Source organism: Cydia pomonella, chromosome 10, assembly GCF_033807575.1.
Source record: "Cydia pomonella isolate Wapato2018A chromosome 10, ilCydPomo1, whole genome shotgun sequence".
NCBI classification, from domain to species: domain Eukaryota; kingdom Metazoa; phylum Arthropoda; class Insecta; order Lepidoptera; family Tortricidae; genus Cydia; species Cydia pomonella.
Genome location: NC_084712.1, coordinates 787,538 through 807,401, shown reverse-complemented (window position 1 = coordinate 807,401; position 19,864 = coordinate 787,538). Strand labels below are relative to the sequence as shown.

General features: G+C 36.9%; 1 protein-coding gene across 2 annotated transcripts; it reads left to right on the top strand.

Moving 5' to 3' along the window:
• Nucleotides 1-12,162: 12,162 nt before the first annotated feature.
• LOC133521796 (uncharacterized) lies at nt 12,163-19,166 on the top strand. 2 transcript variants are annotated; one of them, XM_061856859.1, is made up of 4 exons: nt 12,163-12,683; nt 15,670-15,746; nt 17,410-17,545; nt 18,982-19,166. In XM_061856859.1, exons 1-4 carry the CDS (start codon nt 12,506-12,508, stop codon nt 19,134-19,136), a joined length of 546 nt encoding a protein of 181 aa, XP_061712843.1. In that variant the 5' UTR covers nt 12,163-12,505; the 3' UTR covers nt 19,137-19,166. The 2 variants fall into 2 exon arrangements, with proteins under 2 accessions (XP_061712843.1, XP_061712844.1); XM_061856860.1 differs by having other exon boundaries at nt 12,163-12,690.
• The last annotated feature ends 698 nt before the right edge of the window (nt 19,167-19,864 follow it).

Here is a 19,864-nt window from a genome sequence, read left to right as displayed (position 1 = left end):
TGTGTAATATAAAATTACCATTTTTAGCAGTCCAAACTTTACGAAATTTACAAATAAGATCGACAAAATCACTGCTTTACGCGCGTTTACCTAAACGTCCATCAGAAAAAAAATCATTACTAATTAAGTGAGTCTGTTTAAAAAAATGATTTATTATAATGAAAGATAACAAGACGTGCTAATAGAAACCAGTACTTGTTATTTTTAATAGTTAACGAAAGGTGTACAATTTCATGCGCTAAATCCATCAATTTGACAATTTTGCGACTAAAATCGATAACGGCCTCTTAATACCTTGATACTGGCGAAATAGTCCCACTGGACTGAAGCCATAATCTTAAAAAGATGATGATGATGGACTAAAACTTGCCGATATACGACTGTCATCTTGTCTTATATGCCCCCGTTTAGACAACGTTGAATGCAACCACCGCAACAGAGCGCACATTCTGGGTATAGTTGCAGTTATTACTGTTAATAAGGATGCATGGCTCCCTGGCTCCGCCGTAATGCAACTAGATTCCGTTTGTTTGCAACTCGCATCTTCAGTTATTACTTCACTACTTTGGTTGGGTGGAGTTGAGTAATGGGTATACTGGTGAGTCAGTACAGTATTGCTAATACTGGAGACATGCACTCTGGATTTGTATACTTTTACGGCTACCACGAGTTTGACACTGACATATTTGCTAGCGTGTGCGTAACTTACTTTATATGCATCTCGCTCTAACTTGCTAAGTGCGAGAAAGATGTATAGAAAATAAGTTACGCAGACGTTAGCGACTATGTCAGCGACACTTAACTGATAAGGCAGTCGTGGTAAGGCAACTTGATATTTTATTTGGCCTTCGCCATGAGTGTGTGGGATAATGAAGTTACCAGGGTGCAGCATCCCACTGCCCCGAGTGTATTAATATTAGCGTTATACTTACCTATACATATTTTGCAATTATAAATTATTTTGCCACAAAAATGCCAAATAAGATTATAAAAGATGCAAGAATAAATATTGTGAATACAATAAAAGAACACAAAAGACTCTAGAAATATATATGACACGCACACTCTCTCACATGTACCCTATAAATATATACCCTCTCATATATCAGAATAAACCTTTAATCCTGAAATAGTGTTTGTCTTCACGTCGCACATCACATGGCGACCTTGCCAGTGCGGCCGTTTCCTGCACTGCATTAGGCATGTACAATAAAGTGTTTACGTACATACTTGAATTATAAATCATAGTATAAATTACTGACAAGGAAGCGTGGCAATACGCCGTAAAACTTTAGAAAGATGACTATTAGTGTAGGTAAGTAGAATCAGTCTAAGCTGACCGACACTTCAACAGAACAAAGTGAGGGAATGTCATATTAATAGAAATATGAAATTAATGATGACATTACCTCACTTTGTCATTACAAATGCAGAGTTAGCTCCTCTCGCGTCAAATGATGGTCCCTATGATAGTTCATTTTTAGGGTTCCATACCCAAAGGGTAAAACGGGACCCTATTACTAAGACTCCGCTGTCCGTCCGTCCGTCCGTCTGTCTGTCACCAGGCTGTATCCCATGAACCATGATAGCAGTTGAAATTTTCGCAGATGATGTATTTCTGTTGCCGCTATAACAACAAATACTAAAAAGTACGGAACCCTCGGTGGACGAGTCCGACTCGCACTTCTGAAACACACATACACATAACACACGTTTTGAAAATGTCGTGGTTTTTATATTTTTATTTTATTTTATATAAGTATTTACTACATAATATTGTACAGACACAGTAGATTGAAATAAAGCTGACTAAAACAAAAATGTTAGTACTAGATTATTATATATGAATACAGAAATAAAATAAAAATACCCCACAAACCCCTGTCAAAAATTAACTTTTAAGTCCCGAACGTTTCCTACCTGGCCCAAACGTTCCAAATATGCCGGCTGCGTTGCCACGCTGAATCGCTAAGGATATTTGTTGGACCAGATAAGGTCCAGCCCGGGGGTCGCAGCTTCTGTCCCTCAACCGGCGTCCAATCTCCCTAACCAGTTTCTTGGCCCTTACATCCACATCGTTTATATTACATCTATTCCGTTATTAAAGTACTTCACCTAAATTAACGAATAACATAGGAATATTAGGAATACAAATAAGGAGATATTGGTATGATATTTTTGTGTGGAGTGCACCTCACTCGTACCAATGTGTGGTATGAGTGAAATACAGATAAATATAAATAATAAATAAATAAATAAATATATATTATATGACATTATTACACAAATTGACTAAGTCCCACAGTAAGCTCAATAAGGCTTGTGTTGAGGGTACTTTAGACAACGATATATATATATATATATATATATATATATATATATAATATAATATATCAATATTTATAAATACTTAAATACATAGAAAACACCCATGACTCAGAAACAAATATCCATGCTCATCACACGAATAAATGCCCTTACCAGGATTTGAACCCGGGACCATCAGCTTCGTAGGCAGGGTCACTACCCACTAGGCCAAACCGGTCGTCATAATACTCCCTCAGATAGCTGTCAAAATACTCCCTCGAAAACTTCCAAACTAGCCCCAATCTGCTAACTGTCTAAACTAGCCGACCCTAATCAGAAGTTTCATTCCAATTGCGTACCAAGAACGGGGAAGTGTACAGTTCAACTTACCAGTACAAGAGCGACTTCACATTGCGCGATCCGATATCGGAAGTAAAATGTAAGACGTGCTTTCTGTACTTACGGCCCGATTCGAAGAATGATTAAGACTTGAAAAGATCTGTAAAAGATCGATGACTAAACGACATGTCAAAATTGACGTTTATTTCGATTCCGTTGTGAACCCATGTTTAGTTATTTTTATTAAGACATTGACTGATTAGCTACATACTAGTTAATATGTATTCCGTAGAACTAGTTTTAAGATTGTTAGCTTAACAGTTTCTTGATGTGAAACATCTATTTCATACACTTTTTTATTTCTTAATTTTTTGACACTTGGAGAGCCTTTAGACCTCCAAATCTCACTAATGAGTATTATGGGGACTTTATACATCTCCAAACTTAATGTATTAACCGTGGAGACTATACGTCTCTGTAATATTGTATCATATACTTGACTTATTGGACACATACTAGTTATGTATTCTGTAGCAATAGTTTATGAGACTGCTAGGTTAACAGTCTATAGTCGATTTATTTATTTAGTATAAAAATTTCATTTTGACACTTGGCTTGGAGAGACTTTTCACCTCCAAATTTTAAGATTATTATAATGTTACCCAGGTATAGACTGTTGCATTTATAAATGTTGCTATATATTTTTCATGTCACTATATGATGTTACTATAAATGTTGTATTGACTTGTAAAAGAGCCCTTGAACCTAACTTTTTTTATCAGTAAAAACCTTTGTGACAAACTCATAGGCTTTTACTATTCTGAAGCTCACTTTACACTAGGGCTAAAAAACTACAAGCTCTCGCATGCTTACTAATAGCAACACACTCAACTGACTTATTATAGACGGTATCGTCTTCCAATAAGGTTCACGATCAGTTAACTTCAGATGGATGACCAGAAGGGTCAGTTAACTCCCAGTCGAAAGTTATTAAATCAGTTAACACCAGTTTTGCTACCCCGATGTGGATAGTGTAATTGTTAGGGTGTAGTTGGATGCTATTCAAGAGTTCATGAAGTTGGTGGCCGGGAAAAGAGCGAAATTAATCAGCACTGAAACAGTTCAAAACGAAGTTAGGTTTTTCTTAGTTGAGTAAACCATTCCTGCTGACGTTTAGCACATTTTTCTGCAAAAAAAATATAGTGTTTAGATATTTTGTTTGATATATTAGTAGTTTGCTATTCTTTTGATATTGTATACTACAGTTTACGTTTTTATGTATAAATCAAACTTCAAACAAGAAAAGAATAAACATCAAGAAAGGAAATAGGCCACAGGGGCACTTTTACATGTAATTTTTTTACAAACAATAAAATATATATATATTAAAATAACAAAATACAAATATAGAATCAATGAAATATTAAATACTTTATTGGAGATGTATACTGTCTCTAAATGTCGATTAACACAAAAAAACTATGATAGAAAAATACAACCAACAAATGATAAAATTCTTTAGAGATGTAAAAGGTCTCTAAGACTTGAATAAATATAAAATAATAAAGAATCAAACTAAATAATAAATAATTAAAAGATAACAAATTAAATCTGACAGACAAGAACCGAATGAAGTGTCTCACGCTTATGCCACTCAAAAATAAAATTACTTACCGATTTATTTATTCCATTAAATTACAATATAAATTAGTTTAGGCTAATCTGTATGAATTTATATTATGATTCTCTATTCAACTATTTATTTCTGATCCTAAAATCAGACAAATCATTCAATTCATATTCGCTAGCCGGGGTTCCTAATTCTGGACAATTTCCCTTCTATTCGGCAATATGAAGCAACCTAACGAACCTATCCTACCTATATATTCGTTTATTGTAACTATCGTCAAAACATTACACTCGAACTTTATGATCGGCATAATTTTACGATCAATTGACGACATATAGAAATGTCAATTGAATAAAAATCAGTTATGAGGTACCTATTAGTAATTTTTATTCGCATTTTATAGAGGTATTCTTGAGACCATGGGGGCTTATGCACATTTGAAAGGCGTGGAGCGGCTAAGTAGTGTAGTAAGTGGAAGCTGACACGTAGAGGCCTGTTGCGGGAGTGTAGGACTATTGCAAGGAAAAAAAACCGGACAAGTACGTGTCGCACTTATCCGCCACGATCTAGCATTTTTTTATATATATATTTATATTTTATACGGATGGACAACAAATTGATCCTATAAGGTTTCCGTTGATTTCTTTTGAGGTACGGAATCCAAAAAAATAGAAGAAAAAGGTCTATTGGCTTGAGTTACTAGTGGTCTGGTAACGGGCTATGAAAAAACACAAAAAATCATTCGTATTATTTTTCATAATTTCAGAGTGAAACTGAAAAATGTAATCTTAGTGTGCAGTCATTTTTCAGTAGGCACCTATTTAAACGATTACCTCGCAGATAATAAAGGTTAAATAACATATATGACCGAGCAAAGCGAAGGTTTCAGCTTGGGATAAAATCTTACGGTTGTTCTCCTCCATTGGTCACATTTCATATTCATATTCATATTCGTATATTTATAATAATTCGCGTTACATGTCACTTTTCATAATTACATTAAAATACATAAATAAATTAACAGTTAAATTAAAATTAGCATAATAAATTAATTAAAATTACCATAATTAATTAATTAAAATTAGCATAATAAATACAATGTCAAATAGAAATAATTATACCTACAGTTACATTAGGTACCTAATTACTTAATTACTTGTGGTGTAGTATATAATTAATACGTAAGCATTGCATATATAATCGTGTAACCTGCCTAATTAGATCGGAATAAATCATAATCTTCATCGGAGCTGTTGTTTCATTAACGCCGTCCGTACATGGCGACCCTGCCTTTTAAGGCAGCGGTATCGTTCCGCGAGTGCAAGGTTGAATTAAGATGTGAGGACTAAATAGACTAATACTATATGAACTATAGTTGAAATCAAAAACAGTGTTTTGTTATAAATCGAACAATTACAATGGAGCACGTATACAGTTTTTGAGGCGTAGATGGTGTAAATTCGTTAATAATGACGCCACGCTAGTGTTGTTAAGATGGGGTAAGGTACATCTAAACCACAGGAGGTAATTATCGCCCAGACAGCGTCGGGAGGCAGCAACGAGGCAAATGCCACAGTGAAGGATTTGGCATTCCATATCAGCAATACAAATATTATCCTGCTGACCATACTTATCATCATTGGCTTGATTTTTATATACGGACTGTATAAAATATACTTGAGATGCCATAAGAAGAAGGGAAATTAACGGTCACGTGGCCTTCAGGCGATCATTTGGACGGGGAAGGAAGACCGAACCGACGGAGGAAGTGTAACGGAACGTTTTTTTTTTCTTCAATATGGACCCAGTGCCCTCTACGACGTAGGTGCCACGCGGATACTGAGTGCAAAGAAAGTGAAGTGAAGTTCAGTGTTTAAAATGTAAGTTAGTAGAGTTAATTTTATGCCTTAGATTAACTACGTATAATGAATATGAAGCGTGTCATATTCCTTGAGTAAATTTGCAATGCTTCAACAACTTACAGATTTATATGATGAATTAAGCCAATTTAAGCAAAATCTTTTTAAATTAAGCCTTGAAAGAAGAACAAGAGAAAAGTTAAAGGAAAAGCTGATTACAGCTAATGAGTTATATGATACGTTTTTAACATGTTGCAAGGTGATAGACATTAATATTTTGAAAGGAGATGTTAGCCCAGATACAGTAGAAGCTATTAACGAATTACGGAGTAAAATTGAAAATATATATAATAAAATTCAATATTTTTGTACGAGCAGTCATATTGTAAAGTCAAACACCATGGAGAAATTCGACCTCAAAACTGCGGTCCACCTCTTACCTGCAATGACGGGAGAGGAAGATATTACAAAAAAGCTAATTGATTCTATCGAATTATACAAATCAATGTTAGATCAGGACAGTATTCCTAAGTTAGTTAATTTCGTACTTAAAACACGGTTATCCGAAAGTGCTAAATTGCGAATGGCACAATCATACACAAATTGCGAATCACTTATTTCAGACCTTAAAAATAATTTCCTGACCAAAAAGTCAAGCACAGCTATACACAGTAATTTGATGAAAATAAAGCAGCATTCACTTTCTATTGATGAATTTGGTACAAAAATTGAGCAATTATTTGTCGATTTAACGGTTTCTCAAGCTGACGGCGATCAAAATGCGTATAAGGTACTGAAAACCGTCAACGAAAAGTTGGCAGTAAAAAGGTTCACCGATGGGTTGCGGAACCCCAACTTAGGGCTCATACTCTCAGCTAGGAACCTTCCAACATTAAAGGACGCAATTCAGGCCGCAAAGGACGAGGAGATATCGTCCACAAGAGGTATCGACGAGCCTTCAATCTTCGTCAATCAAAGAGGTTTTCCAGGTCAATCGTACCACCCACGCGCAGGCCGTGGTTTTTACAGCCCGCGTAGGGGAATGACCAGCAATATGGACATGCGGTATTCGTACGACAAGAACCGGGCCTTGCGAGGTACGTACGCTCAGAATAATATTGGTCGCGGGTTAAGTAATCCGAGCCGAGGATTCTATAGAGGCAGATCCAGTTACTCATTTAACCGGGGGTATAGTAGGCAGCCAAATATATATGTAGCAGAGGAGCAGGAAACCCAACCTTCGACATCTAATAATGACAATCGGGAAACTCAAAATGCATCTGAAAACCCGAGTTACGATTTTTTTCGTCCCTAAATCGATATATGCATACAAATATGACAGCGCGCTAGAAGTAGTAATTGGAGAAGACACATTCCAACTATTAGCAGACACGGGCGCCGCCATATCGGCCGTGAAATACGAACAGTTGCCTTTTACGACTAAATCTTCCAATCCAAAACGAAGTCGTTTCTATAATCGGTATCGGCGGAGATCGTTATACAGAAGGTTTTGTTTATATAGACTTTACTTTACATGGACACCGCCTGCGTCATAAATTCCACGTACTTCGAGACTTACTTTGCGGTCCCAGTGGCATATTAGGACGAGACTTTTTACGTAGATATAACGCTATAATAGACTACGAGCGTAATACGTTTTCCTTAGACATAGATAAAATAGGAAAATTAACGGTACCCCTGCAGTTAGGATTATTAGATACGAATAACTACTTAACTATACCGCCGCGATGTGAAAAAATATTTTTAAAATCTGCAAAACTATAGAAAGTGTGCTCGATGACGATGAGCCACTGTTTGAGCCTTGATTTAAAACTGGCTAGTGACGCGCTTCTGTGACGTGTGGTGGCAGACGGTTATTAACTGCCGGTCCCATTATATGAGTAAGTTATGCGGATTTCGCCAATTTATCGCCATTTCTTAATCGGTTGCTATGAAATTTTGTTAGCAGGTTCGATAATTAAATAAAGAATGACAATTTGTCGAAAAATTTTTGCAAATGCAAAATGGTGGAGCATTTGGATTTCGCGTGGTCGCTCACAGATCCACTAGGCTCACTAGCTTAATCTATTCATGGACAAATTAAACGTCTGCCAAATCACAAATCCCTAATTTAACGCTGTTCAGAACCCCTTGCGCTCCCAGCCTTAATTCACAAAGTACTAGGATCCGTGAGACATGCTCTGAGCATCTTTGACAGTGAACAATAAGCGTATTAAGCTGCGTCGGACAAGTTAATGAAACCGCAGTTTTCGCCCCTCGCGGTGCGGTAAGTGCTGTGCCATGGGAATATTCTTGAAATATTCCCGTCTGAGGCAGACCGAAATATTTCAGAATCAAGTATAGGTATAGTAAGGTGTTGTTAGACAGTGAGAAGGTTGCATGTAATAACAACACATAACTTGGACCCGGGTATGTCCTTAAACTACGTCCAAAAGAGAGGTATGGGCAATGTGAATGTCATCTCGCCTTGTGTGGTAGGGCACAGCACAGCAGATGTCATTCCAGATCTAGAGCAGAGCCCAACTGGGGAAGTACCTCCACCTTACAGAAAACCGCAGCCAAATAACACTTGACCCCCTATAGTGTTGTGTTCCTGCCGGTGAGTAAGGTTGCCAGAGCTGAACGAGGGGGGTGGGGTTAGGGTCGGCAACGCGCATGTAACTCCTCTGGAGTTACAGGTGTACATAGGCTACGGAGACTGCTTACCATCAGGCAGGCCGTATGCTTGTTTGCCACCGACGTAGTATTAAAAAAAAAAAAAACTCACCATCGGTGTCATGCCGCTTCGCTGTGTTCAGCACTGAATTTAAGTTAATTTAACCTTATCTCCATTACACAAAGTACACATTTGAAGTGTATCAAATATGTGTGTGTGTGTGTTTGTGTGTGTGTGTGTGTGTGTGTGTGTGTGTGTGTGTGTGTGTGTGTGTGTGTGTGTGTGTGTGTGTGTGTGTGTGTGTGTGTGTGTGTGTGTGTGTGTGTGTGTGTGTGTGTGTGTGTGTGTGTGTGTGTGGGTGTGTGCGCGCTGCTCTTAATCATAATACCGAAATATCGCGCGTTATAACAATCTTCACCAATCACAGCATTTATAGCTCCGCAACTTTCAATACATATGGAGCCTTCAGCTCCCACTTGCTTTCCTAACCACACTACTCAAAGCCCACTTGCTTTCCTAACCACACAATTTTTTTATCTGTGGTTTGTATTTTGTAAAATCAACTCTCAAAAAACTCCTTATTCCAACCTGGAACAGACCTTATACCTCTGCATTAGGGTTTACAAGCCGTGGATACTATTTTGTGCAAGCGCTCAGGGCGTAGCGTGTGATAGTTACGGCAATACTCCCGGGAATAATTCTGGATCTCAGTGTTGGTACATCACTAACAGTAGCCAATTAAAACTTCTCGTCAATTAACGGGCGTAGTTGGCGCCCGAACTATCGCGAACTCTAACTATCAGGAGCTTTTGGAGTTTTTCGATGCGGTGCATCTGGCTGAACAATGTAGCTCAAGTGCAACGTTTTGGTTAAGTCCATATTTACGAGTTGTATTCAAACTGTGGTGTTTTCAAGTAAAATCTGCTCTATCCTCATGCCATTAACTAATTCCTTATAAGTAACTCAAGAATTAAGGATGACGCTAGAATTGTCCGGTCCGAGACGTCCAACACTTCGTGATCAGTGATCACGTGAAAATGACTAAACGAAGTATTTTTTTTTGTTTTAGGTAAGCCAACATTGACCAGAAAAATACAACTTCTTAGATACAACACCAAGAATAAGTGGGCATCTGGCTCGTTTCTTCCCAGAACCTGCAGAGTGTGGAATGAGTTGGTATTTCCTTTTCGCTGTGCTACGACATGGGGTTCTTCAAGAAGCGGGTATTTAGAGTTCTCAAGGATCGGCACCGTTTAAGTGGCTCCTCCGATGTTGCTTATGTCCATGGGCGACGGTGACCGCTTTCCATTATGCGACTCGTATAGTCGTTTGCTATCACATAAAAAAAAAATATGAACACCTGCCGGTATCCTCATGTTCCCCTATTAGGTGGTTATAAATTCGGAGCGCGCCTCGACCGTTCGTTCACCGAATTCCTGGATTACGCTGATCCCTGATCCTGATGACATTCATATCGCTCACCGAGTAGAAGGCATGTTTATAAGGCTAAGATAGGATATCCACAATCAGTCATTAACTGTAAGAAGGTTCGGCAATAACTTGCAGAATAAAATATCTCGAACATTTCATGATACTTTGCATTTTTGGAAAATTCTCTTCGGCAAATTGCTAGTCCAACTTAGCTAGTCCTATTGGTTACTTAACATTGACATACATATCTAAGGACGGGCCTTACGGACAATAAGAATGGGGCCAGTACAGCGGTGTCACTTGCACAAATTAGAGCCAAACGTGCAGTCTAACGCCGCAACGCGATTGGTTGATGAGTTCGCATCACGCGCGCGTTTGTTCGCAACTACTTGCGTTAGACTGCACGATTGGCTCAAATTCGAGAGTGACACAACTGAACTAGCACTATTCTTAGTGCACGTAAGACCCGTCCTTAGATATATACATGTCAATGTTACTTACACCTACACGCTCGTGCAGTGGGAATAAATATCTACACAGAGATTTTTAAAATTATGACTCCTTTCTCCGCTCATCCCCGGCTTAGTCGTTATTAAGGAAACACGGATTACCGGGTTCGTGGAACGTTGGGTTCCCCCGTCTAAGCAATAGCTTTTATTTTATGATAATAAATGATTTAGCTTATAAAGACATTATTAAGAAGTCCACGTTTCATTGAAGACTTGGTAAGTTTTATCATTTATTACACCACTAACTACTGCTCGCAACTTTGTCTGCGTGGAAAGATGATTATCAGACATTTATGTGGCAAAAAATTAAACATCGATAAATCTGATATCGATAAGTGCTGTTAAATACCGAGAAATTTAAAGAACGAAAATTATTCACAAATATTTACATAATTTCTTTATTACATTTATTTTGTACTTAAAAATAAAAACATAAACCGTAGTGTACAGTGCTAAAAGATTAGAAAACGACCATTATATTAAAGAAGATATCGAACGTCTTGTGTATTTTGCGGCAGCTATCTTCACTTCATATAATATAGGTAACGTTAAGGTAACATGTGAATATGTATGTCTATGACATGTCGATATTTCATTTAATCAAACACTTTATTTTGCCACAAAAACTTCTATTTCTGATGGTTATTGATAAGAACTATCCTATTTATGTATGTGTTTATCCTTCCCCGGACCGCAAACTATTTCCATAGGTACCAAATTTCAACTAAATCGGTTCAGCGGTTTAAGCGTGAAGGAGTAAAAGACTGATAGACATAGTTACTTTCCCATTTTAATAAATTATGATATAGTAGGGATGATAAAAACAAGAGTTGTTACAGATTTTTTACAAGTACTTCATGGACCTTAAAAAGGTAAGACAAACATTTTCTTAAACATATTTACAAATGATTTGAAAGCACAAAAAGTAGCATAGTGTTCAAGCATATTAATAACATTATGTTACCTAATAAATTATCTGCAAAGAAATCTTTTATCAAAAGAATACACTTTCCTTGCAAAGAATGACTTCAATTTAACCTTTTTGCGTGTGTTATTTAGTCTATGTTTATTAATCTACGGTTCGATTTCTGACATGTCCAACAAAAATGTCAAACGATGTGACACAAACGGTATATTTATTTGATTTGTTTTGATACAAAAATAGTTAATTTACTTAGCTTATTCGAGCGTTTTAAAGATATGCCGTGACTTAGCGCTTATACTCGTACAATATTATCTCATTCGTCACCACATCAAATATCAAATATATAATCCAATGAGATGTTACGAGTAAATATATAAATCCTCTATGTTCCGGTAAGATTACCTTTTATTATAAATTTACTTCTAAAACTGAAATGTTCATTAATGTTGTTTAAACCCAAAATCACCTTAATATAGGGTCTTCCTTAGGTATCATAAATTACTTTCTTAGGTACTCATAACGTAACGTGATGATGCAGACTAATTGTGTTCAGGGTTGTTAGAATTCTTAATGAGTATTAGTGGCTTGTGAAAGAAAAGTACAGTCAGCGATAAAAACTTGTACAAAAAATTATTTTCTGCCAAAAACTTATTCAAGAAAAATGCACTTAAATATGTGTGATGGTCGCGATTTTTGTAAACGCTTCATAAATTCACAATACGGTGTCTGGCGACTTTTGCTGAACGCCACAGATTAATGTTTTGCCACAGTTGAACGACTGTAAGAAACCAGATTACAATTATTTCTTTGTCTTTCGTTTTAGCTGTTATGCCGGGACGTATTCTGTTCCCTTTCCGAAGCAGCTTCTATTACTTCAACGTCCGCGTTGGATCAATCATGGTGGTGGCTGGCGATGGTCTGTTGAGCCTAGTGCGGCTGGCACTGGTTCTGACTGGAGTAGAAATGTTTGACAAGGAGCATAGATTTATTAACATGGATGTACAGCGTAAGGGGTATAAAGTAATTTCGAGTAACTATCTCTGTCACTCTAAATACGCCTTAATTGGAGTAAAAGAGAATCCGATGTTTGCGAAGTTCGATATTCGAGGTAGGCCCTCAGATCTAATTAGATCAGATGTAATGTAAAAAGTGTGAACAGAGTGGTGTTAATGGGTTGGTGGTTACTGATTGGCCCAATTTAATTGACTACTCTGTAATTTGTAGAACATTTAAGGCCCCTAAGGTTCGTGTTCTTCTTTCACTCTCACTGAGCGTAAGTGTGAAGAGATGGATATGCGTGCTCGAAACCGTGGGCATCATGTTTTTGAATTTTAATTTGTTGTAAGATTTAACAAAAAAAAGTAGTGGACGAGTTCCCTCAATAATAAAATATCACATATTTAGAAGAAATTGTCATATTTTTAGCTTTTTAACCGACTTCAAGATTTCAAAAGGAGGAAGTTATCAATTCGGCGTGTATGTTTTTTTTTGTTAGTTCATAACTCCGTCATTTCTGAACCGATTTTGAAAATTATTTTTTGTTTGAATCTATATATTTACAGATTGGTCCTGTTTTTGTCAAAACTCAGTTCTGATGATGGGATCCATGAGGAATCGAGGGAACTATTCAAATGTGAAGAGCATACACATAGTGATTTTTGTTTTTTCATCAACAAATCAAGCATTTACATTTAAAAAGTGACATTTGATGAAGTGGAACTACTGATGATGATCAGAATGGAACTCGTCAATGACGCTTTGTTCACGTTTGGCGATTTGTCCTCTTCGCTGTGTTTGTGAAGCAAATTAGAATTTAAGACAAATTTTTGTCAAGTTTGAGTTGTGACGATGGGGTCCATGAGGCATCGAGGGAACTCCTCAAATGTTAAAGGCATATATGTAGTGATATTTTTATCATCAAATCAAGCATTAACATTTGTAGAAGTGACATTTGATGAAGCGGAACTGCTGATGATGAACAGAATGGAACTCTTCAACGCCGCATAGTTCACGTTTGACAATTTTATTTGTCTTTGCATGTTTGTGAAGCAGTTAGGTTTTCAAGGTACATTTTTGTCAAACTAGAGTTTTGATGATGGATTTCATGAGGAATTGAGGTTACATACTTCTCATCTCTTAGCAAACTTATAGCCAATTTTAATTTTATATCATGCACGGAGTGAAATAATTTATTTTAAATATAGTAGAATACCCTAACACCGGGCAAAGAGGAGAAGATTAAGTAGGAAAGCGGACCCTGGCGCTAGGCCGCGAAAACGCTAGGTTGAAGAAGAAGATAGTAGAATACCCTATTGCGGGTATTTTACCAGTCTTCTTAATTTCATTGTATGAAATCCAAAATCAAAAATAATCTTTCTTTCACCGGTCTCCCTCATTGAAGTCGGTTGTTTTTTTCTTAAAAATTACCTATGGACATAAATTGTTACAATTTTTTAAATGGGTTTTAGATGTTCGTATTTTTTTCTATCGAGCGAAAGTCAAAAAATCAGGATTCGATTAAGTTACGGGAGAAAATCCTCAAGAAATTTTTATTTCTTGAGAATTCCCAAGAAATTCGCTAATTAAATTTTTGGCAACCGTATTCTTTAAAAGCAGTACGATTTTTCATCAACTCCGCTCTCTGAACCTATGGCGCCTTAAAGTATTAGAAGTAAGGCTGCGGACCTGACGCAAGCGGCGAGCGGCAAATCAAGGCCATTCATACATTGTACTCGGTCAAAAGACGCCTAAGCATATGTAGCCTATAAAGGAAGGCATGTAAAGATTTGCACGTTTCTGGTAGGCTTCCGTAGCTTAGTTGGATGTAGGTATAGTATTTTTCAAACACGATGAGTACTTTGACAGGTGTCATCACCATATAATTTATAACTTAAAAACGCCGAATCTTGTAAAATCGTACTGAATTCGCATATTTCAGCATACCCTTCTTGATTGAAAAATACTATAGTGATCGGACCGTTGTTCCGAAAGGTCGCAAGTTCGAGTCTTGCCGGAAGTGGTGAATTTTAAATTTTTAACCTTATTTTTTTTGTACTATCGCTCGCAGATGTTTCTGCTCAAAGATCAAAGTTAGAGAAGTAGTAAAGTATAAGAGCGCAGGCACACAGGTTGAAAGCGAGGCGAGCGCGAAGCGAGTACGCCGCGAGCGCGCAACTTGAGTACTTCATCTTATGTCAGTACGCAGCGAAACGAACACTGAAAAAAACTGACCTATCGAGCACACATTAAAGTGATTTTTTTCAAGATTAACTGCTTTATACAATATCAACAAATGTTTGAAAAACAGTAACGTTAAACGAATCAGAAATACAAAACAGTAACGTTAACTGTTGAAAAAACGTTAAAAATAAACGAACAGTCACTACATATGTACTATGGAACTGTTAAAAGCATTAAACGTTAAGGGGCTCCCCGCGGTTTTCATCGGTTTTTGACTAGTTTTGAGTCGTTACTCCTACATTTGCACTATATTATAGAATTATAAGACAAACGGCAATAGGTTCTTTAAACTTTTATCTCCATTCTGGTCTGCCGGATTTTGAAAGAAATGAACACTTTTTTTTATAATGTCAAAAAAACACTTTTTTCGTTACTAGATTGCTGTGAAGGCTTTTAAATGTACGAAATCTACACATACAGATTTTAATTTTAAACTAATTAACACCAAAGCTATGGCCAGTAAACCAGTTTTTTGGCCTAAAATTGTTCAACTTTGATGCCAAATATCTCGAAGACAGTGAACTTTGAAGTAAATATGGTAAACTATATTTCTTACAGCCGTTGCTGTTAATATGAAAAGCTTCAAAAACATCAGGAAACTAAGGGATTCAGATCGAAGGTCATCAGCGTTCGGGACCCCTTAATGCAATGCAACTCGCTACGCACTCGCCTCGCTTTCATCTCGCTTGAACATTGCCAGTTAGCCCGCGCCGTAAGATAATTATGTCCCTTTATTTCTTTTTATATTTCAGAATCAAGAATTCGCTACAGCGTTCTCTTCGGATTGAATCTACTGGCGTCCCAATTGCTTGCCGTGGGAATCTTAATAGTAATTAACATACCATTGTTTACTTTTCATATACCTATGATGATGTGTGCTATCTGCTCTCCTGACTTAAACGAAGAGCTACTTGACAAGTTTGACCGTCTTTGTATCCGCTTTATCTTCTGTCTCCGGAAATATTATCATGTGTCCGCGCTTTGTTCGCAGCTTGGCTGGCTCCCTATTTGTCAACGGCGCAATATTCGTACGCACTGTGCTCTCTATTCCATTCTTAATGATCTCTCCCCTGAATGTCTTAAATACTTCTTTCACTTTTATAGCGCTCTTCGTGACCGTCAATTTCGCTCTACTGGCAATCTATCTCTTTCCACTTCCCCCCTCCCCATCTCCCCGCCCTATCGAACAGGCTTCATATCTAATTCATTCTCCATTCAGGCAGCTCGTCTCTGGAACGGTCTTCTCCCTAACATGAGAAAAACGCCTACGAAGTTAGTTTGCTTTAAAAAAAATTGTGCGTGATTTCTTTTTATAATTAAATATAGATTTGTGCAAAAAAGATTTAATTAAAAAAATACGCCTAATCACAAAGTTCCATTGGGATTCGATTTCCAACGAAAATTGAGAAGTTAAAAGGATAACAATATCGTATTAATTAGTCTCAAACTTGGGATGAATTATATTATGTACAATGCCAAATTTTGCGGGTTAAAATTAGGTCAAGCTGTAACCTACAATTTGTATAAAAAATATTTTTTTATGTAGGTAGGTACGTAAAACTTATACTACCCAGCAGACATCTTACTCATCTTCATCAGACTTGCTGTAGAAAACAGCAACCATTAGTTATACATACGTGGTACCAGAGAAGAGACGCCACACCCAGCTAGGAACATGCCTGCTGCCAGCATACCAGGGGACATCATTTTATGGGGAGTGACACTTCCTGGAATGGGAAAAGGATAGTTATAAATCATAACAACCATATAGCCATTTAGGCTATACAGCCTAAAGCCAATATTGGAATGTAGGTGGGGTAGGTTAAGTCGTCGAGAGAGAGCGTTGGTGATATGATATGCTTCTCGTCGTCTCCGTTACATTCATATTAACCATTATGTATACGTCGTACAAAACATAAAAACAGCTTCTTGCCATCCCCCTCACAAATCTCGTGGAGACGACAAGTCCTTCTCAGTGCGTTCAGTGTTTCACTCAAACATGCACAATCGGTTGAGTCGCTCAAGGAGAGGTTAAAGAAGCTATGGCTATCTGATTGATTCATTTGCCTATATATTTATGTTGTATAGTTGCTGTATATTTTGCTACTATTTCCATTTTTTGTGTATTACCCCATTCCTTTTTGTGTAATACATGTTTATCCTATACATTATGTATGTATTTATATCCTTTATTAATTTTATTATTCTGGTACTTTGTTAACCATTTTGCTGCATTTGTCACCTTCTTTTGATTCTCTCCTCTCATCTACTCAAAGGTTAACTGGGAGATCCCTCAAAGGGACAAGTTCGCCTTTGTACTTCTTTCTAATTGTATGTCACTTTTAATATGTCCTTTTGTACAAAAAATAGTTTACTACTACTACTATATTGTATATCGCCGGTGTTCCCCACATTGACCTTAAAAGAATTTAGGCGAGCGAAGCTCTATAAGATTTTTACTTACTTTTACTTACTTACTTTTATATTCGCAGAGCAAACGCCGGCCACTCCCGGTGCTAATGGTGCCCTGGCTTGTCATGTTCCTGTGCTGCACTTGGCTGTATTATCCGAACATAATTTACCACAAAAAAAAGCCAGGACCCATCGCCATCTGTGTTCTCATTATGGGTGAGTATGAGCTCAGTATAGACGCTAAACTTGATGAATATAAATTACTTCTTGACCTAGACCAAGAAGTAATTTATATTTTTTAACATAATTTACCACAAAAAAAAGCCAGGACCCATCGCCATCTGTGTTCTCATTATAGGTGAGTATGAGCTCAGTATAGACGCTAAGCTAGATGAATATAAATTACTTCTTGACCTAGGCCAAGAAGTAATTTATATTTTTTAACATAATTTACCACAAAAAAAAGCCAGGACCCATCGCCATCTGTGTTCTCATTATGGGTGAGTATGAGCTCAGTATGGACGCTAAGCTTGAAGAATATAAATTACTTCTTGACCTAGGCCAAGAAGTAATGTAGGGAATTAGTATGAAACGTACATTATTGTCCGCTGCTCTAACTTTTTACAATTGCTTACTAAGATTAGAATAACAAAGATATATATTTAATATGCACCTACATAATTATCTTGAAAGCTTACAAATCGAGACCTCTAAAGGGACCCACTGTCACTATTTTAAAAGTAAAACTCATTTACGCTACTTGGTTTGTAATGAATAGGTGACATGATAAAAAAAGCTTAACTCCCTAAGGGAGCTACAGCTTTTTTTTCATGATCCATAACTTCCGCGGGTAAAATATAGGCTTTTGTCCTTTAGTACACCTGCATTCTCATTTTTCTTATTTCAATAAGATCTTTTTGGAGCAAGTGTGATGAAAAATATCTAAGTATGCAGAGAAAAACGAGACTGTTGAAAGTTTACGTTTAAACTACAATTCGTTTGAAAAAAGCATATAAAATAACAATAATAACGTAGCACTGTTTACTTCCGTTTATTTATATTTTGCTATGTTTCTCAATCGCCAAAGCTACCTCGAAGGGCAAAAATGTATAATGATTATTTTTTAGTTTTGTGAATTGGAACTCTCACAAACCGACATAAGGTGGTCTTTTCAATGACTCACATATATCCAGATCGCTAGTCGATAGTCACGGCATAATTCGGCAGCTCCCGTAATAGCTCGTTGGACCTGCGGTAAGATGACGAGACTTGAGTGCAAGAGGGCGTGCGTTCGATTCCCGGCTCCTGTAGTATCTTTTTCCATTTATTTATTTTAAAGTTTGCATTCCGTACTGCAGTTTAGATTTATTAGTTTAAATAACAGCAATGTCTGGTCGTAAGTCATTCCCGCTCATCTCTCGGATGTGTTCACACCGATTTAAAGACGGTGGTGTCGTCATGTGTTAAGTTTACCCTCCAAAATGGAGATGAAAATACACTATCGGTTGTTCGGAACTGTCAACTTAATGTGCTAACTGACAGGCCGTCGCGTCAGCGGACTGTTAATCAGTGGACTCCTTAATAATTGGACCACTCTTTAAAACCCACGACAAAATAACCAAATAAATCTTAAACATTTTTTTTTGTTACAGCATTATGCCTATACTGTTGGAGCGTTGTGCTTAGCTTCTTCTTGGAGGTCCTGGAACGGACTTCTCCGAAGCCAGATCGGTCTGACGTAACAGCGGCAGTTGCCAAACCTCAGCTTCGGCAGGAAATTACGTTGCATAAGCCTAATACGGTTTGATGATAAAAACTCCTCGAAAACTATACGAAACCAGATTTTTTATACTATGTCGGTGGCAAAAAAGTATATGGCCCGCCTGATGGTAAGCAGTCTTCGTAGTCTATGGACGCCTGAAACTCCAGAGGATTGATTGATTTGACATGGAAGCGGCAGTAGCCAAACCTCTGGTTCGGCAGGATTCACTTTAGAAAACTTAGTAAGTGTTACAAATGTACTACTTACATAAATTAATTAGTAAAAAAACTATGCTTGTAGTATATTATGCACTAGCGGAATCAGTGATATGTTATGGACTTAATGTATATGGCAGAACCTTCCAAACGTATATTGAGGAAATTAAAAAGCTACAGATACGATCACTCAAATACTTATTGGACAGCAAAACTAAAAATAATCTGAAAGGCGTCTATGAAAAACTTTATAAAATGTATAAAATATTACCTGTGACTCAAAGAGTACAATATTTGATAGCTATAGATAATTACTATAATAATAAATTTAAAGTGTTTAAGAAAAGCAGATATAGAACAAAGAATATTAGAATAAGGAAATATGTACAACATTTTGTCAAAAACTATTATGGTAGAAGAACAGATAAATTTTTGGTCCCAAAAATATATAATGATATAGAATGGTTAAGAGAGGAAAAGAAATATAGCATAATGGAAGTAAAGAACAAATTAAAAAAAATACTTTTAGATAATTTACCTTGACCTCAGCTAACGTGT

Excerpts from the sequence above, each read along its gene's own strand:
- LOC133521796 (XM_061856859.1), top strand. The coding sequence starts at position 12,506 with ATGCCGGGACGTATTCTGTTCCCTTTCCGAAGCAGCTTCTATTACTTC. Across the intron at positions 15,747-17,409 it reads TTGCCGTGGGAATCTTAATA|AGCAAACGCCGGCCACTCCC; the intron begins GTAATTAACATA and ends TTATATTCGCAG. Across the intron at positions 17,546-18,981 it reads CATCTGTGTTCTCATTATGG|CATTATGCCTATACTGTTGG; the intron begins GTGAGTATGAGC and ends TTTTTGTTACAG.